Source organism: Pan troglodytes, chromosome 17 (assembly GCF_028858775.2).
Source record: "Pan troglodytes isolate AG18354 chromosome 17, NHGRI_mPanTro3-v2.0_pri, whole genome shotgun sequence".
Classification (NCBI taxonomy): Eukaryota; Metazoa; Chordata; class Mammalia; order Primates; family Hominidae; genus Pan; species Pan troglodytes.
The window spans coordinates 89,360,232-89,379,112 of NC_072415.2; the positions used below are offsets into that span (position 1 = coordinate 89,360,232).

Below are 18,881 nucleotides of genomic sequence, written 5' to 3' on the forward strand. Positions count from 1 at the left end.
CTTGATCTCCTAGGCTTAAGTGATTCTCGTGCCTCAGCACCCAAAATGCCGGGATTACAGGCATGAGCTATTACACGTGGCAGCAGCTCCTGGTTTCAAAACCTAATACAAAGCTACAGTAATCAAGACAATGTGGTATGTGGTGCGGGCATAAGGACAGACACATAGATTGATGGACTAGAAGTGAGAGGCCATAAATAAATCCAAACACTTATGGTCATTGGGTTTTCAACAAGGATGCCAAGATAACGCTATGGAGAAAGAACAGTGTTTTCAACAAATGGTGCTGGGCAACTAGATATCCCATGCAAAAAATGAAGTTGGATACTTATCCCACTTGTACCTAAAAGCTAACTCAAAATGGATCATAGACCTAAATACAAACACTAAAATTATAGTATTTTTAAATTACTCAGCTTTGAGAAAGTATTCTAAATTTGTTGTACAGTTTGAATGTTTGCCCCCTCCAAAACTCTTATTGAAATGTCATCCCCAGTGTGACACTATTAAGAGGTGGGGCCTTTAAGAGGCAAGTGGGTCATGAGGGATCTGCTCTCATGAATGAATGAATCTACTCATGGATTAATGGGTGAATGGATCAGTGGGTTTTCATGGAGTGTTAGTTGTCACAAGAGTGGGTCTGTTAGAAAAGCCACTTTGGCCCTCTTGAGCCTCCTCCCATCATGGGGCGGCCTGCAGTGCCTCAGGACTCTGCAGAGAGTCCCCACCAGCAGAAAGGCCCTGACCAGATGCAGCACCTCAGCCTCGGACTTTCCAGCCTCCAGAACTGTAAGAAATAAATTCCTTTTTAAAATTAATTACCCAGTCTCAGGTGTTTGGTTATAGCAACAGAAGATGGACTAAGACAGTTCTCCATTTCATTATGCCTGGCTCCAATTAAGTAACTGAATAAGACTTTTGGTATCTACTGAGATATAAAGCTTTATAAACATAACTCAAAAGGAAAAATAGTTCAAACCTAAGTTTCAGTTATCTTTTAAATTATTTTCAACTAAATGCATAAATGCGCAGATATTATATTCAGTATTTTAGCATCGCCTTGCATGTTTCTGTGACAGCTATCTGGTCTCCAGTATTTTCAAGGGGTCTTTGTGTACATGTAGAATTCCTCTCAGTTTTCTCCAAGCAGCAGTAAGAAGCAAAGTATAATAGCATAGCTGAAGTTGGGAATCTCAGAACTTGAAATACTACCACCAAGCTGAGAAAGGACATCTAACTAAAGCACTGGATTAAAATAGTGCTTTAAAATCCCTGATTTACTGTCTAGAAAGAGTCTGTGAATGGAGTGATTATAAATGATGTAACTTTGTTTTTGGAAAACATCTGTTGTCCATGTGGATTTTTTGCATTTAGAAATGCCAGAGTTCTCTTCTCCAGAAAAAGATGTCCCAAAGTCAATGATAAGTACCTCAACTATATGCCACTTTCAACCCATGATGAATTCGTGGGCCTAGGAATCGATTGTGGGTGGCTGTTTACATCAGAGGAGGCGGCCAGACACCCTGCTTCCTGATGGAAGGACGCTCCCTGCGCTGCAGCAGTCTCCACGGAACCTCGCCTCGCCAGCCTTGCCCAGCCGTGGCTCACAGGAAACACAGGGCCCACAGGCACAGGAGAAACGGCCAGTGGCCAAGTGCAGATTGTGGGAACTGAAACCGTCAGTCCAGGTTCTTTCACAAATCAATTTCAGGGAAGAAAGAGATGGAGGAGAAAGCTGTAGAGTAAAAGAGGCTCAAGAGACCTTTCCTGGATCCATACTTCAGACAAGCAGTGTAAAAAACTATGACACACGAGACACCTGGAAATTAGAACCCTGACTTCTGTTTAACATGGAGGAGTTATTGTGGCTTTCTGGTGTGCTAATATTTCGGTTCTGTTTAAAGTGTCTTTCTTTCACAAATGATACTGACGTGCCCATGGTTGAAATGATATGGCTCAGATTAGTTTCAGCAGCACCAAGAGGAGTGAAGTCGGGGCTCAGATGAAAGAGCTGCCCTAGGTCCATGTTGCCAAAAAGGAGCGATGGCCACAGGGCTTTCAGGAGACTATCTGTCTTCTTGAGGTAATTTAACATTTCCTTTTAAAAATGTAGAAGGGGTGAAAAGAACATACGTTCCTGGATTTCAGTTCCTTGCATTTAATATCTTTCAAATTTACATACAAAAATGACATTTTCTGTGTGTTTTGGTTTTATTCCAGCTATAGGCACGTGTGCGTGCGTCCATGCGTGCAAGCACACACATACACAGACACAGACACACACACACAGCAAGGTTGATGCCCCATATACCATGAGGGATTTCTAGTGTGTATTCCACATGTTGAAATGGTATTATTACCAGGAAAGTGGAAATTTTGACCATTAGACACCCAAAATCAACATTTCACTGTTGAAATCAACTGCCCTACTAAAGCATCAGAAATACATTGGTCTAGCAAAGTGAAATTGGCACATAATTATGTTTATAACCATCTTACTCATTGATTTCCTCTAAGAAAACTGTGTTATTTAAAACCTATTATAAAGTTTCATATCGAGCAAACTTGAATCTTTTACTGTCTACAATTTTTCTCATTGCTTTTTGGCCAACTGTATAAGTGAAAGGGGGTATTATGTCATGTCTGAGGGCAGAATGTACATGGTGTTTAAAGAATAATTTTCGCACATGGCAAATTCCACGTTTGCCAAGCCTCTCCTCCCATTTTCTTTTTAAATTTTTATATGTGTCATTAGAATAGCTTTATTCACAATGCAGTGATATTCCCTGTTGTTTCTGACAGCAGATACGTTACACTCAGGTATCATGTGGCCTGAATGTTCATCTCTCTCTAAAATCCCTGTGTTGAAACTGAGTCCCAGACGATGGCATAGTACTAATTAGGAGAGGTGACTGGGTCATGGGGCAGAGCCCCCATGAATGGGATTGGTTCCCTTAAAAGCAAGGTCCTAGGGAGGCAGATTCCCTCTCCCAGCCCTGAGGACACTGCGAGAAGGCTCCACTATGATGAGGGCCCTCATCAGACACCAAATCTCCTGGTGCCTCATCTTGCATTTCCCAGCCGCCAGAGCTATGATAAGTAAATGTTTGTTGTTTATAAACCACTTGGTTTATGGTATTTTTTAATTTGTATTTTTATTTTTTGAGACAGGGTCTTGCTCTGTCACCTGGGCTGGTTTGAGACAAGGTCTTGCTCTGTGACTCAGGCTGGAGTGCAGTGTCGTGATCACAGCTCAGTGCAGCCTCAAACTCCTGAGCGCAGTCCATCTTCCTGCCTCAGCCTCCCTAGTAGCTGGGACTACAGGTGTGTGCTGCCAAGCCCAGCTAATTTTTGTATTTGTGATAGAGATCGAGTCTCACTGTGTTGCTCAGGCTGGTCTTGAACTCCTAGGCCCAAGCCATCTTCCTATCTTGGTCTTCCAAAGTGCTAGAATGACAGGTGTGAGCCACCATGTTATAGCAGCCCAGAAGGAGTGAGACAGGAATTAATAACTTAATAACACATAGTTTCAAAAATCAATTACTGTAAATTGTGTGGTTTTTTCCTAAAGATCTTGTTGGCTTTAAATTTATCTGCATGTTGCCAAACCTGTGGTGAGAATCCTACACTAGCTGCACTTTGCAACGTCAATAACAAGGTAAAAAACAGATTTTTCAAATACATCTCAATTATTTTTAAGGACAGGAAAGAACTAGATACAGAAGGTATCTTCCGGATTTTTATATAGTATTTCCAACTTTGGATTCCACACAGAAAATATTTTCATCCAGGGCAGAAACAGTAGTGCAAGTGTTCGATTTCTGTTTACAGCAGTCTTCTATATACCTTCCACCACCCTTGTTTCATAAATTAGGCTCGTTATCATTATTCTTTTTTAAAAATTTAAATCAGCAACTTTTTTGGCTGCTATTTAGGAGTCAGGTTCTGGGGTTAGAGTTGGGATAATACAGACACTGCCTTCCTGGAGATTCCACTGCAGTAGAGGAGATGCACGCTCAGCAGCTAAAGACCCAGAGAGAAGACAGGGATGACCCACGGAGAAGACAGAGATGACCCAGAGAGGAGAAAGAGAGATGACCCAGAGAGGAGACAGAGAGATGACCCAGAGAGAAGACACAGACGACCCAGAGAGGAGACAGACGACCCAGAGAGAAGACAGACGACCCAGAGAGGAGAAAGAGAGATGACCCAGAGAGGACACACAGACGACCCAGAGAGGAGAAAGAGAGATGACCCAGAGAGGAGACAGAGATGACCCAGCCAGAGAGGAGACACAGACGACCCAGAGAGAAGACAGAGGGACGACCCAGAGAGGAGACACAGACGACCCAGACACCACAGGGGCTAGCAAGACGCGGCCCGCCGTTCTCATCGCGTTATGAGGCACTCAGTAAATATTAAATACACATTTTATATATTGTGGGTATTTTTGGTAATATATCTACTTTTTAGTGAGACAAATGGGATGTGGAATTCCATGACTGTCTATGTGGGTGTCCATTAGGACTGTAGCTTGTCCTGTAGCTTAATTTTACTATATTTAGATGTAGGGGTTTGTACTTTACAGATCAAAAATTCTCTTCTTAATAGAGAAGTTTGTTGCACTTTCAAATACATTATATTATGTTTAGTTTAAGGAGATAAAACAGCTACTCAGGGACTTAGGATTTCATGTTTCACCTTGATAAGACTCTACACTGTCATGTAATAATTGTATCTAATGCTGGCCTGATCTGTAATTAGGAAGGAAACACTGCAATGACCTTAACAGAACAGCCCTGGATATAAAGAGCAGGAAGGGATGCAGAAAAGCATATGACAAATGTAGCCCTCATTCATGCTTTAAGAAGAAAACTCGGAAAACAAGGATTAGAGGGGAACATCCTCAGGTTGCTGAAGAGAATCTTAAAGAGCTGAGGCTGAGGCCTCACTCTGTGTGATGGAGATGCACGCTTTCCCTAGGTCAGGAAGGAAGCAAGGGTGCTTGTCCAACAGTGCTAGCACTCCAGACAGTGCAGTACGGTAAGAAAGGGGAATGCAAGGTATGGATATCAGAAAGGAAGAAATCGAGTTAAAATTAAAGAAAGAAAATTGTCCCTCTCTGCAGATGGCATAATTATCTACCTAGAAAATCCAAGGAATGTACAAAAAATTCTGTGAGCCAGTGAGTTCAGCAGGGTCACAGGGTAGACTGTCCACATGCAGAAACCAATGGTGTATCTACACTTGCAGTGAATATGTGCCAGCTGAGATGAAAAGTACGGTGCGGTTTATAATTCCTTGAAAAAAGCGCGGTACTTAGCCGTGAATCTAATATAAAATGTGTGGGCCTTGTGGGCTGCAAACTACGTAACACTCATGAAAGAAACCAAAATAGACCGAAATAAACACAGTGATTTTGCTCATGGACCTCAAGTCTCCACACACTAAAAATGTCACTTCTCTTTTCGATATTCAGTTTAATTCAGTTTCTGTCAAGATTTGTTTTGTAGGTAAGATTATTTCTAAATTTATTTTTAAGGCAAAGGAGCAGGATAGCTGAAGTGATTTTGACAAAGAAGAAAGTTGAAGGACTCACTACCAGATTTCAAGACTTAAATAAGCTGCAGTCATCAAGACTGTGTGGTATTGGGGGATTTTTCAATGGATACAGAACCTAGAAGTTGGCCTTGCACCAGAGAGGATATGGGAACAGAACATCAGTATGAGGAAAGATGTTCCTCCTTCTCAGGAGGCAGAGTGGCTGTCCCGTAGCCACTTCAGACTCACCATCTGTGTGTTCTCCCCTTCTCCCAAAGCTGTCTACTTTCTTAATTCCTGTTTCTTGTTGAGGGCCAGCCTCCCTGAGCAAGGCAGTCAGCCTGAGCTGCTCTTCGAGGTCTTGGATCCGGAGCCTCCACATTCAGTTCCCAAGTCCAGTTGATGCTCTTTTCTAGACTTCTGAAGATTTCATGCATTTGCCTCTTCCTTTCTGTCTTGATGCCTCTGCTGCCACATCGTCCTTCACCTAGACCTCGATCCCAGTTCTTTCCCCCACATTTGACCCCCACCACTCCGTCCTTAGAATAATGCCTCAGTTAACTCTGTTACCTGGACAGGGCCCATCCAGAGTGAAGCCGGGACTCCTGAGCCTGGCTCTGCATGCCCTCTTGGTGGACAGGAGGCTCTCTGCTTCACTGTGCTCTCTTGATGGGACCTAGAGAGCTCCTCACCCCCTCCTCCCTCTCCAGCCCTTCTCTTGTGTGTGTCTCTTCCATTCACAGGCATTTGTCTTTGCTCCCAGACCCATGTGCGAGCCACAAACAGTTCCCTCTTCCTGGAGCGCTTCTCTTGTGGAAACCACTAGTAAATTCATATTCTTCAAGTCACAGGTCAGATGCCACCACTCCTGGGAGCAGTCCCTGCCCCCTCTCTGCAGTCTCCTGTGACTGCACCACGTGGACCCTGCATTAGTGCCTCTCAGTAGCATGATCTCTTGCAGCCTCTCTCCCTGTTATGCTGTGGGGTTCTTTAGGAAAGGAGTCCTCACCCTCCTTGTGTTTGGGGTACTTTGTGCATTGTCTTATTCATTTTTATCCATGCAACATATGAGATGTATTCCGTATTTTACAGGTGAATAAACTGAGGCTTGGAGAGCTTAAATCCACTCTATGAAGTTTTGCAGCCTGCAGGTTACAGCAGGATTTGGACTCCCAAGCTCAATGAGTAGTGATGCATTTTCATGAGTTTTTGCCAAATGAATACACAAATTCTCAGTTAACTTGATACTCATGGGAATGTGGGAGTCACTGTCTGTTTAGAGAACTGTAGCTCCTGCTGCAGATGGGCAGCTCTCCGGAGCCCTGTGCTGTGCCACGAGGAGCAGCCGTAGGCCGGGCTGTGCAGAGCCTTGTCTCCATCTAAGGAGTGGATGCTTTGATTGGTAAGCAGTGGCGAGGCACGGATGGTCACTAAAAACAACGTACTAGAATGAGGAGGTGTTTGTCTTCGGAAATAGCACTGCTGGGGAAGGTAGGTTAAAGAATGTTGGAGCTGAGCTCAGGAAGCCACGGAAGAGGCTGCAGTCAGGACGCGTGGTAAGAGGGCAGAGCGAAGGAGCTTCAGGAGGGGCGCACTCTATGTCTGAAGTGGGGTTGAGAGGTTTGAGAGCGTTTGGGAGGTAGTTGAATCCAGAAAGTGAGGAAAGGTTGGTGGTGGTGATGATGGCTGTGGAAGAGTAGCTCTCGTTTATTTAGGACTGACTGGGTCAGGCATGTCACCTGGGTGCCCTCGTGTCATCCTTGGACCACCCTGCAGTGCTTGCAAAGTGAGGAGGCTGAGTGGGAGGTCTTTCCCTTCTCGGTTAAGGTACCCATAGGGAGAGGCCAGCGGGGCCAGACAGGCCCCTTGCGGATGTCTCAGCAGGTGCTGAGGGACAGGGAGGTGCAGGCTGTTGAGGGAGAGGCGAGGCTGGGCTGTGGGTCGCATGTGGGTTGCGGTGAGGACACAAACCCCTTTGTGAGGACACTGAGACTTGGGCCCGGGGCTGCGGGGCCGTGGACAACAGCACCTCACATCCCAGTGGGAGCTCTGCACTTGCAGCTGACTCCACACCCAGGGCCTGTCACAGCCGCCCAACAAACATACTGAGCAAGGACTGGATGGAAAATGAGATGCTATTTCTTTCTTTAGGGTTCTTTGCATACTTGCACAGTCATTTAAAATCCTAAAGAAGTAATTGTTCACTCTTGGTAGGAGCTGTACAGGTGTTCATTATAATATTCTTTTAACTTTACATATGAAATTGTTCGTAATAAAAAAGTTGGGTTAAAAAAGTGGCATTAATCATAGTCCTGTTTACAAACTGCATAGGATTTATGCCTCATTACGATTCCCCACCCTAAATCATCATGCTTCACACTAAGAGAAAAGTCTAAAGGAAATACTTTGTTATCTCAATCTGCTAAGTAGAATGTTTTTAACTTAGCACATTTGTTAAATAATTTTTCAGAGAGCTGCTTACTTGGGCACACATAATAGAGGCAAACTTGGTACTTACCCTAATATGAATTAATGTAAGGTTTCATTATCTTTTAACTGTTGGCAGTGATAGAACTACCATTTTTCATCTCACATTTTTGCTATTTAAAGCACTCATAGGCCAGGTGTGGTGGCTCACACCTGTTATCCCAGCACTTTGGGAGGCCAGGGCGGGCAGATCACCTGAGGTCAGGAGTTCCAGACCAGCCTGGCCAACATGGTGAAACCCTGGCTCTACTAAAAATACAAAAATTAGTTGGGTGTGGTGGCGCACATCTGTAATCCCAGCTACTGGGGTGGCTGAGGCAGGAGAATTGCTTGAACCCAGGAGGCAGAGGTTGCAGTGAGCCAAGATAGTGCCACTGCACGACTCTGTCTCAAAAAACAAACAAACAAATGTATGAAGCACAAATGTATAAAGCACTTGTAGAACTTCATGATGGTAGTCGGAGACTGAATTGTTGCTAACTGCATTATTTAATATAGCCTAGTGTTTTATGTTAATTCTACTTATTTAACAAGGGTAGTATGACAAAACAAAAAGGTTTAAACTGCCTCTCATGTAATTTTGATGATTTTGTTTCCACTTAGATTTATGAAACTTGGAGACATCTTTTCAAGGTATACAGAGCACAGCCAGTTTAAAGGTGCGTCATAAAACTTTGTGGAAGCCAAAATCTATAGAACTGAGAAGCGTCTCAGGTAGATAGTTAGCTGCTGTTTGAAATTTTTAAAACTTTATTATATTCACTCTTCTAAGAGCATTTATCAAAACAATCTCTAAAATAGTAATTGTAAGCTCTATTTTCCTTGTCTTTGAAAGTAAGCACTGTGTCCTGATGGAAGGCTCTGAGCCAGCTGACCTCTCGAGTTCTGATCCTAACTGATTCATTTTGTGCTCTAATCCTCACGCACTTAGAGGGTACCATAGACATGAAAATAGTTTGGGTTATATTCCAGTTTGGGTTATATTCCAGTACCATGTGTGCCAAAGAACATAAAAATGAGTGAATATTTTTATGGATATTTTGCAACCATAAAATTGGGTTTTATGGTTTTATTGCAGTCAATTGCAATTTTGTGCAATGAATGGCTGTGTCATTGTTCATACTCAGATTTATAACATCAGCAGTATCCGTGGATAACCCTTCTTGGATGTGCTGTGAAATAAGTGCAGAAACCTCCCCACCCCCACCCTCCCTGGGGACAAGGTGAAAGCAGCACGTTGTGAAATAAGTGCACACACCCCCAGGGACAAGGTGAAAGCACCACGCGTGGCAGCACGTTGTGAAATAAGTGCACACACCCCCCGGGGACAAGGTGAAAGCACCACGCGTGGCAGCACATTGTGAAATAAGTGCACACACCCCCGGAGACAAGGTGAGAGCACCACGCGTGGCACCACATTGTCAAATAAGTGCACACACCCCCGGGGACAAGGTGAAAGCACCACGCGTGGCAGCATGTTGTGAAATAAGTGCACACACCCCCGGGGACAAGGTGAGAGCACCACGCGTGGCAGCACATTGTGAAATAAGTGCACACACCCCCAGGGACAAGGTGAGAGCACCACGCGTGGCAGCACGTTGTGAAATAAGTGCACACACCCCCGGGGACAAGGTGAGAGCACCACGCGTGGCAGCACGTTGTGAAATAAGTGCACACACCCCCGGGGACAAGGTGAGAGCACCACGCGTGGCAGCACGTTGTGAAATAAGTGCACACACCCCCGGGGACAAGGTGAAAGCACCACGCCTGGCAGCACATTGTGAAATAAGTGCACACACCCCCGGAGACAAGGTGAGAGCACCACGCATGGCACCACGTTGTGAAATAAGTGCACACACCCCCCCGGGTACAAGGTGAAAGCACCACGCGTGGCACCACATTGTCAAATAAGTGCACACACCCCCGGGGACAAGGTGAGAGCACCACGCATGGCACCACGTTGTGAAATAAGTGCACACACCCCCCGGGTACAAGGTGAAAGCACCACGCGTGGCAGCATGTTGTGAAATCAGTGCACACACCCCCGGGGACAAGGTGAGAGCACCATGCATGGCACCACGTTGTGAAATAAGTGCACACACCCCCCGGGGACAAGGTGAAAGCACCACGCGTGGCAGCACGTTGTGAAATAAGTGCACACACCCCCGGGGACAAGGTGAGAGCACCACGCATGGCAGCACGTTGTGAAATAAGTGCACACACCCCCGGGGACAAGGTGAGAGCACCACGCGTGGCAGCACGTTGTGAAATAAGTGCACACACCCCCGGGGACAAGGTGAGAGCACCACGCGTGGCAGCACGTTGTGAAATAAGTGCACACACCCCCGGGGACAAGGTGAAAGCACCACACATCACAGCACGCTACATACATATCCAGAGGGTATTTGAGCTTCCCTGTGCTACTTTGCTTCTATAAAGCCAAATAAATAAAACATATGCACATGTAATATGTGTATTTTTAGGTTAAGTGAGATCTCTTTGTCACCTAATACATGGCCCAACTTTTCTGGCAGTCCTCCTAAATGAGGACTGTGGTACTTGAGCAGGCATTAGGGAAGCACATTCAGATAGCCCAGTATTTGGAAAACACTAAAGAAAAGCCATCCTATCTTTCACAGACCTCCTGTCTGTCATTCCAAGGGACACACATACATGCTAAGGATTAAACACATCTGGAATATCCATTTCTGTTCAGCTAAAAAGACTTAATTTTTTGAAATAGGTTTTTTTAAAAAATTAATGGACACTCTAATTTGGGGCTCGTTGATGTCTTTCTCAGGCAGTGTTCTATATTGTAATTATAAAGGTGGTGACTCAGTTTTCTAGTTTTATGTCCGCCTCTTTCAGAGCAGGCAAAAGTTGCATTCGTTCCAAATAACAGATCTGAGCTGAAAGGCAATGACGGACTTTCTTCATATAACTAGAGCCCTTCTCATTATTAAACGTTGTTAGAGGCTGCGTGTGCAGTGGCTCACGTCTATAATCACAACACTTTAGGAGGCCAAGACAGAAGGATCGCTTGAGACCAGGCTGGGCAATGTAGGGAGTCACTGCCTCTACAAAAAACAAAAAAATTAGCTGGGTGTGTTGTCGTGCACCTGTAGTCCCAGCTATTCGGGAAGCTGAGGCAGGTGGATCACTTGAGCCCAGGAGGTGGAGGCTGCAGTGAGCTGTGATAATGCCACTGCATTCCAGCCTGGGCAACAGAGTGAGACCCAGTCTCCAAAAAAAAACACACAAAAATGTTATAAAGGTACCTTGACATGCTAGGGAGAAAATATCTTGTTCTTCCTATTAAAATGAAAATAGTAGCAAGTAACAATCTTAACGCTACTTTGTATTATACAGTTGGGCATCCCAGCTGCTTCAGCCCATGGATGTGCAGCGTGCCTGCATGGTAGGAAAGCTGGGCGTTCCCGCAGGTCTCCTGCATTAATGTGTTTGCTGTTGTCCCCTTTATCCTAGGAACCCTCACCCAGAATGAAATGATATTTAAGCGGCTGCACCTGGGCACCGTGTCCTATGGCGCCGACACGATGGATGAGATCCAGAGCCATGTCAGGGACTCCTACTCACAGGTAAGTGGGTTCCTCCTGCACGGGGTCTGCTTCCACACACATCCCGCGCCATGAGTCCAGCCGAGCCTCGTGTGTTCCCATCTGTAAATTAGCACGCTTCTTGGTGGTCTTAACATCCTGCTACTTCAGTCGTCTGTTCGAATATACGAATCAGGAAATCGTCTTTGATGAGCATTTGTACATGAGTGAAATCGTAGAAGGCATAGTGTGCTGAAGTCATTTATTCATATCACATTTTACTAGTGAGTTATTTGTAAAAAATTATTCAGTAAACATTGTAGTTGAAGAATGTTCAGTAGGATAGTACATCAATATGTTTTCTAACAGTTCTGTTTTTCTCTATAATAAAATGTTCTCATATTTTTAAAGGTAAATTCTTTTTTTGCCTTTTCAGTAGATAAAAGTAGACACCATAGTGTTGGGAGTCTCGTATCTGTCATTCACCTACCTGTCATCAGTGCCCAGGTGGTGATGTTTCATCTGTAGGTGTTCATTATTATTACATTATGACATGAAGCTCAAATATCACATTCTTTCATCTGTAAATATGTATTATGTGCCCCTAATTGATAAGGACTCTGCCTTTCGTTGGGGCCAAAGCTCCCTAAAGTTCTGAGAACAGGAATTAGAGGTTGAGTATCCCTTATTCAAAATGCTTAGGACCAGAAATATGTTGGATTCTGGATTTTTTTAGATTTGGAATATTTGCATTATCCTTACTGGTTGAACACCTCTAATCCCTTATCTGAACATCCCTTTGAGCATCAATGGCGTTCAAAAAGCTTCGAGTTTTAGAACATTTCCAATTTTAGATTTTTGGATCAGGGATACTCAACCTGTATTTGCTTTTAAAACAGGATTTAGCCTAGAGGCTGTACCACTTGCCAGAGATTTTGCAGGCAGTGGGTTGTGTATAGAGTCTGTCCATGGACCCAAGTCATCCTAACAGCCTCATTCCTGCTGTAGGCACCCAGAGCCACCACACTGAGCACAGCCCTGGCCCTGAGGAGTGTTTCCTTGTCATTCATTTGCATTTTTTTGTGCCTGTCATAATTTGAAGTCATTGATTCAGTTTGATCAAACCTGGAGATCTGAGAGAATCAATTTAAGAGACTAGCAGACAAGGCTGCAGTGTGCGTCACAAATTTACACCTTCTGAGGCCCTTTTTCTGCCTGTTTGTTGATTTATTCTGAATATAGTGATCCACATAATAAAGAGCTAAGGCCTATCAGGTTCAAAATTGTACATAGCTCACCCTGGGGGGGTGACAGTTCCCAGCGCTGCACGGCACTGCTCCCCGAACTTGCAGAGGCCACCTTCAAAAGTATACACAGCCCACCCTGGGGGTTGACAGTTCCCAGCGCTGCACGGCACTGCTCCCCGGACTTGCAGAGGCCACCCTTCAAAAGTGTACACAGCCCACCCTGGGGGGTGACAGTTCCCAGCGCTGCATGGCACTGCTGCCCAGACTTGCAGAGGCCACCTGGCGACGTCAGCTGTGGAGTCTAGGAGACTTTTTGTATTTACAGTAATTTGTTTCAAACTTGATTTTCACAGCGACTAGACTAAATGACACTTTCCCATTGCTGCGTTTCTACTCTTGACAACTCCAGAGTAGCATTCAGTGGTCAGCATTGTATTCAGTTTTTTGAAAACCTTCTCTTTCTTGTATACTTGCTACCAGTCTGGCATAAGCTTTACTGTCGGCATGCTGTCAAATGGAAGAAGTCTCATATGTGTATATATTTAGCATATGGAATGTTTATCCACACACATAAGCAAACAAACATACGTAGACAGCCAAACACTTTATTATTTTGGATGTAATTCATTTAGATACGGAATATTTGTAACCTAGGATATTTATTAATAGAAGAAAAATCTTAAAAGGAGAAGGAATACAGTTTCTCCCAGGAATCTATTTCTGCGTTGAAATAGTACCAGATGAGCTCTGCTTTTTAAAAAAAAAAAATTATCTATGAATGTAATTTTAATAGCTTCAAATAAGTTATTAGGAAAAAATTAAAAGCAGAAAAGATGAAGCATCATTATATAAACACAGTAAATGTTTATTGTGCTTCCACCTAAGAGGACTTTTAAAATCATTTTTGCTGAAAGCTTCTGTTAGTTGAACAGACAGTACTTCTTATGTGAAATTGATCTGATTCTCTATCGGTATTCTGTTTTATTACTAAGATGACAGGAGTCTAGTAGGTCCACTGCCGTGCAACACAGATCTTTTATAACCTGATTATATTTCCTCACTGGAGGCATTTGGTGATAGAGGGCATAATCTTTCATGGAATTTGTGTGAAATTAAATTGTATAAGCATCAATAAACATCACGTAGTTTGGAAGGAGGGAGCCAGCTGAGTTTGCTGTCTCGCAGCAGCGTGAGCAGGCGCAGATGGGCTGGGTCCTCACTGAAAGGCAGCACCAGCTGAGCAGAAAGTTAAACCCTTCATTAGACAGCACTGTAATTTGATGGGCAGGAGATTCACAGTTCATTGGATCTGTTCACCCAGTCCAAGCGTGAGAGCCTTGGTTTCTAAGGAGGATTGTCATGAGTTACTCCGAAGTTAACAGAAGAAACGTTTGACGTCCTGTTGGGGTCGGGGGGAGTGTCCTCTGACACCCTCCGCCACGTAGGAGGTGAATAATAAAAAGTTATTGCTTCGGTGGTGCCGATGAAATCTCTTAAACACGGCTGAGCCCGAGGAGAGCCAGGCACACACATAAGCCCTAAATGGGGACTTGCTTTAAGAGAGCAGGATTCTGAGATATGACACGGGGCCATTTTTCCTCTGAATGCAACTTAGGATTGTATTTGGTTGTTATTATCCACAAAACTAGACTGTCTAAACTCAGAGACTACTGACAGCAGGATTAATTTATGGTATTGAGGGAAGATTCTTAAAGATTTTGTCCTGCTTTTAGCTTTGTACAACATTATTTAAAGAAAGCTGAAAGCAGTTGTGAGTATACCATTTCATTTTGTTCTTTAATTGACTCTGCTTTTAGAAGTCATGAATAAATAGGAGTTAAGGACATAGCAAATTAGTGCCATTGTTGAAGTGAATACAGTAAAAATAAATTGTCAGATTTTTAAGTAGTATAGTGAATATTTTTGTGTATTTGACAACCTGGATATATCGAAGTGCTTCATAGTACTAGGCTTAAAAAAATAACTCATTAATCAGTGCTTTATGGGAGATAATCAGAATCAAATCAGGCTACTTATTTCTAGCTACTTTGCTTGTAAAAATCATGTATGTTAATGATTCCATGTTAACTAGATAGTTCTCTTTGCTCTATCTTTAATTATGTGACGTTTCATATTCTAAAGATGCAGTCTCAAGCTGGTGGAAACAATACTGGTTCAACTCCACTAAGAAAAGCCCAATCTTCAGCTCCCAAAGTTAGGAAAAGTGTCAGTAGTCGAATCCATGAAGCCGTGAAAGCCATCGTGCTGTGTCACAACGTGACCCCCGTGTATGAGTCTCGGGCCGGCGTTACTGAGGAGACTGAGTTTGCAGAGGCTGATCAAGACTTCAGTGATGAGAATCGCACCTACCAGGCTTCCAGCCCGGATGAGGTCAGTCAAAGCACAAAACCGTGGGAGCTTGTCCGTTCCATTTGGACTCCAGAGTCATGAGGATTCATTCTTTCTGGGATGGGGAATAGAGGAGCAGTTTACCGTAGCTTTAATGTATGTTTTAGCTGTATGTGGAAAACTGCCCAACCTATTCCAGCATGTAGCCTCTCATGTAGCCTGGGCCTTGCACATGCAAATGTGTGGCCGCCACATCTCGGCACATCCCAGAACACCCAGGGCTGGTCACAGGGAACAGCATGAGAAATACCAGCGAGGTTTACTGATTCCGTAAAGTAATTTGTGTCAAAGCTGCATTTTATAAAACTGTTGAAGTTTGGGACTGTTCTTATGGCTACGGATTCCATGTCCAAATTGAATCATCAGGTTTCCATATTAAATTTCCACATGTTTTGCCAGATTTTCAATACAGGGCATTTATTTCAAAAGAAAATCGGAATGTAAATAATTTCCAAAACCTACAGAAATGGTAAGATCTTAAACATGGTAAATTAGTTATTTCTGACTTTACATCACTCTTTGATTTTTAGATCAGGAAAATTCATTATTAAATTTGTTTAATTAATGTCTTAGTATATTTTATATACAGTTTTATGTACACTTTGTCCCTTCAAGGTCCTTGAGGTAGTTCTGTAAAGTAATCAAGCCAACCACAGAAGCACTATAAACCAACTAGTGTCTTCCGATACTTTGTAAAACTGTGTCATATACATAAATAATTGGTGGGGGCAGGGCGTACCTTCAGTCAAAATAAAAGGAAAAAAATCAGATCTAATGTTTTAAAGAGAGGAGTCTGGTGGTTCTGGTTGACGAGTTTATTACAAAAGAGCGCCATCATCCCCCTCCATAATGGAGTAGAATCTCAGCCAAGAGACAAGACGCAACTTCACACCCACCAGGATAACAGGAATCAAAAAGACAGACCATAGCAAGGACTGAGAGGTTGCAGAGGAACTGGAACCTGCGTGCACTGTGGGTGGGATTGGAACAGGGTGCAGCCACTCTAGAGAACAGTCTAAGCGTTCCTGAAAAAATTGAACATGGAATTACCATATGCCCCGCCCGAGAGACATGAGAACAAAGACCCGTATGTTAATGTTCACAGCAGTGTTAGAGCCGGGAAGTGGAGGCAGCCCAAATGTCTATCAGCTATCAAACAAGAAATAAAATGTAGTCTGTTCGCACACATGGAGCATCATACAGTCACAAATGGCAGGAAGGAGCCACGTCTATGATGGCATCGAGGCACCTTTGAAACCTTTTGCTCAGTGAAAGAAGGCAGGTGCAGAAGGCAACCTGCATGCCTGTGTGATTCCATTGCCATGACATTTCCAGAGCAGACAGACCCATGGAGACAGAGAGCAGAGCAGCAGGTACCAGGGTCTGAGGAGTGATCCCCAGGAGGTAGAAGGTCAGGGGTGGTGGAGTGATCCCCAGCAGCTAGAAGGTCAGGGGCTGAGGAGTGATCCCCAGCAGGTAGAAGGTCAGGGGCTGAGGAATGATCCCCAGCAGGTAGAAGGTCAGGGGCTGAGGAGTGATCCCCAGCAGGTAGAAGGTCAGGGGCTGAGGAGTGATCCCCAGCAGGTAGAAGGTCAGGGGCTGAGGAGTGATCCCCAGCAGGTAGAAGGTCAGGGGCTGAGGAGTGATCCCCAGCAGGTAGAAGGTCAGGGGCTGAGGAGTGATCCCCAGCAGGTAGAAGGTCAGGGGCTGAGGAGTGATCCCCAGCAGGTAGAAGGTCAGGGGCGGAGGAGTGATCCCCAGCAGGTAGAAGGTCAGGGGCGGAGGAGTGATCCCCAGCAGGTAGAAGGTCAGGGGCGGAGGAGTGATCCCCAGCAGGTAGAAGGTCAGGGGCGGAGGAGTGATCCCCAGCAGGTAGAAGGTCAGGGGCGGAGGAGTGATCCCCAGCAGGTAGAAGGTCAGGGGCGGAGGAGTGATCCCCAGCAGGTAGAAGGTCAGGGGCGGAGGAGTGATCCCCAGCAGGTAGAAGGTCAGGGGCGGAGGAGTGATCCCCAGCAGGTAGAAGGTCAGGGGCGGAGGAGTGATCCCCAGCAGGTAGAAGGTCGGGGCGGAGGAGTGATCCCCAGCAGGTAGAAGGTCAGGGGCGGAGGAGTGATCCCCAGCAGGTAGAAGGTCAGGGGCGGAGGAGTGATCCCCAGCAGGTAGAAGGTCAGGGGCGGAGGAGTGATCCCCAGCAGGTAGAAGGTCAGGGGCTGAGGAGTGATCCCCAGCAGGTAGAAGGTCAGGGGCTGAGGAGTGATCCCCAGCAGGTAGAAGGTCAGGGGCGGAGGAGTGATCCCCAGCAGGTAGAAGGTCAGGGGCGGAGGAGTGATCCCCAGCAGGTAGAAGGTCAGGGGCGGAGGAGTGATCCCCAGCAGGTAGAAGGTCAGGGGCTGAGGAGTGATCCCCAGCAGGTAGAAGGTCGGGGCGGAGGAGTGGTCCCCAGCAGGTAGAAGGTCAGGGGCTGAGGAGTGATCCCCAGCAGGTAGAAGGTCAGGGGCTGAGGACTGATCCCCAGCAGGTAGAAGGTCAGGGGCTGAGGACTGATCCCCAGCAGGTAGAAGGTCAGGGGCTGAGGACTGATCCCCAGCAGGTAGAAGGTCAGGGGCTGAGGACTGATCCCCAGCAGGTAGAAGGTCAGGGGCTGAGGACTGATCCCCAGCAGGTAGAAGGTCAGGGGCTGAGGACTGATCCCCAGCAGGTAGAAGGTCAGGGGCTGAGGACTGATCCCCAGCAGGTAGAAGGTCAGGGGCTGAAGAGTGATCCCCAGCAGGTAGAAGGTCAGGGGTGGTGGAGTGATCCCCAGCAGGTAGAAGGTCAGGGGCAGAGGAGTGATCTCCAGCAGGTAGAAGGTTTCTCTTAGGGGATGAAAATGTTTTGAAATAGATTATCGTGTTGGTTACGCAAGTCTGTGAATATGCTGAAATCAATTCAATTGTACATTGTAAATGGGTGAATAGTGTCTCCATAAAGCTATTTAAACAAAAGAAGATGCAAAGTGAGTGTAGGTTCCATGACTATTGAATGAGTAGAAAATTAAGATTCTTCACAAAGACAAAGCAAATTCATAGGTTAAAAAACTAAAATCTTAGAAAGTGTTAGGAATACTGATTCAATTTCTGAAAGTATGGGTATGAAAGCTGCTCAATTCTAATTCCACAGACAGTGGAAATATGAGCCTAAAACCCCACTGTTGCTGATCAGCATGTGGGCCAGACAGACAGGGAGGCATGTGGAGAAGAGGCAGGAAGAAGGGTGGAGAGGCGTGAGAGAGCCTCTTTCCCTGGTGATAATACATCTTGCAGCAGAGACTCAAGTCCTTGCTGTGGAAGGGTGGGAATAGGGACAGACCGTAGCCGCCATGAGGAGGCGGAGCTGGCGTGTGTGCGCCTCATCGTGCACAGTACGGGGCTTGCGGCACTGGGAAGGGCATCACCGTCTTGCTGATTAAAATTAAGAAGTCAGAATATACAACTATGCATTCAGAATGTTTGGAAAATTGCCTTATGAGTAATAACTAGAACAGATTTGTAGCCCAAAGAAGACAGAACAGAATAAATAAATGTGTGTTGATAATTGAGGAGGAGCTGTGCTGGCTGCAGAGCTGACCAAGGGTGGCAAGCAAGTTTTACTTTAAAATTGC

At 45.2% G+C, this 18,881-nt stretch overlaps 1 protein-coding gene across 24 annotated transcripts in view; it reads left to right on the forward strand.

The window, feature by feature from the left end:
* Nucleotides 1-18,881, forward strand: part of ATP9B (ATPase phospholipid transporting 9B (putative)) — a 318,298-nt gene that overhangs the window by 222,042 nt on the left and 77,375 nt on the right. For all 24 annotated transcript variants that reach the window (XR_010152083.1, XR_010152079.1, XR_010152080.1 and 21 more), the window contains 2 exons: nt 11,515-11,627; nt 14,975-15,223. Coding sequence is in view for 19 of the 24 variants with exons in the window: in XM_016933938.4 (XP_016789427.2) it covers nt 11,515-11,627; nt 14,975-15,223 (362 nt within the window). In the remaining 5 variants the exon portion in view is untranslated. The remainder of the gene's footprint in view (nt 1-11,514; nt 11,628-14,974; nt 15,224-18,881) is intronic.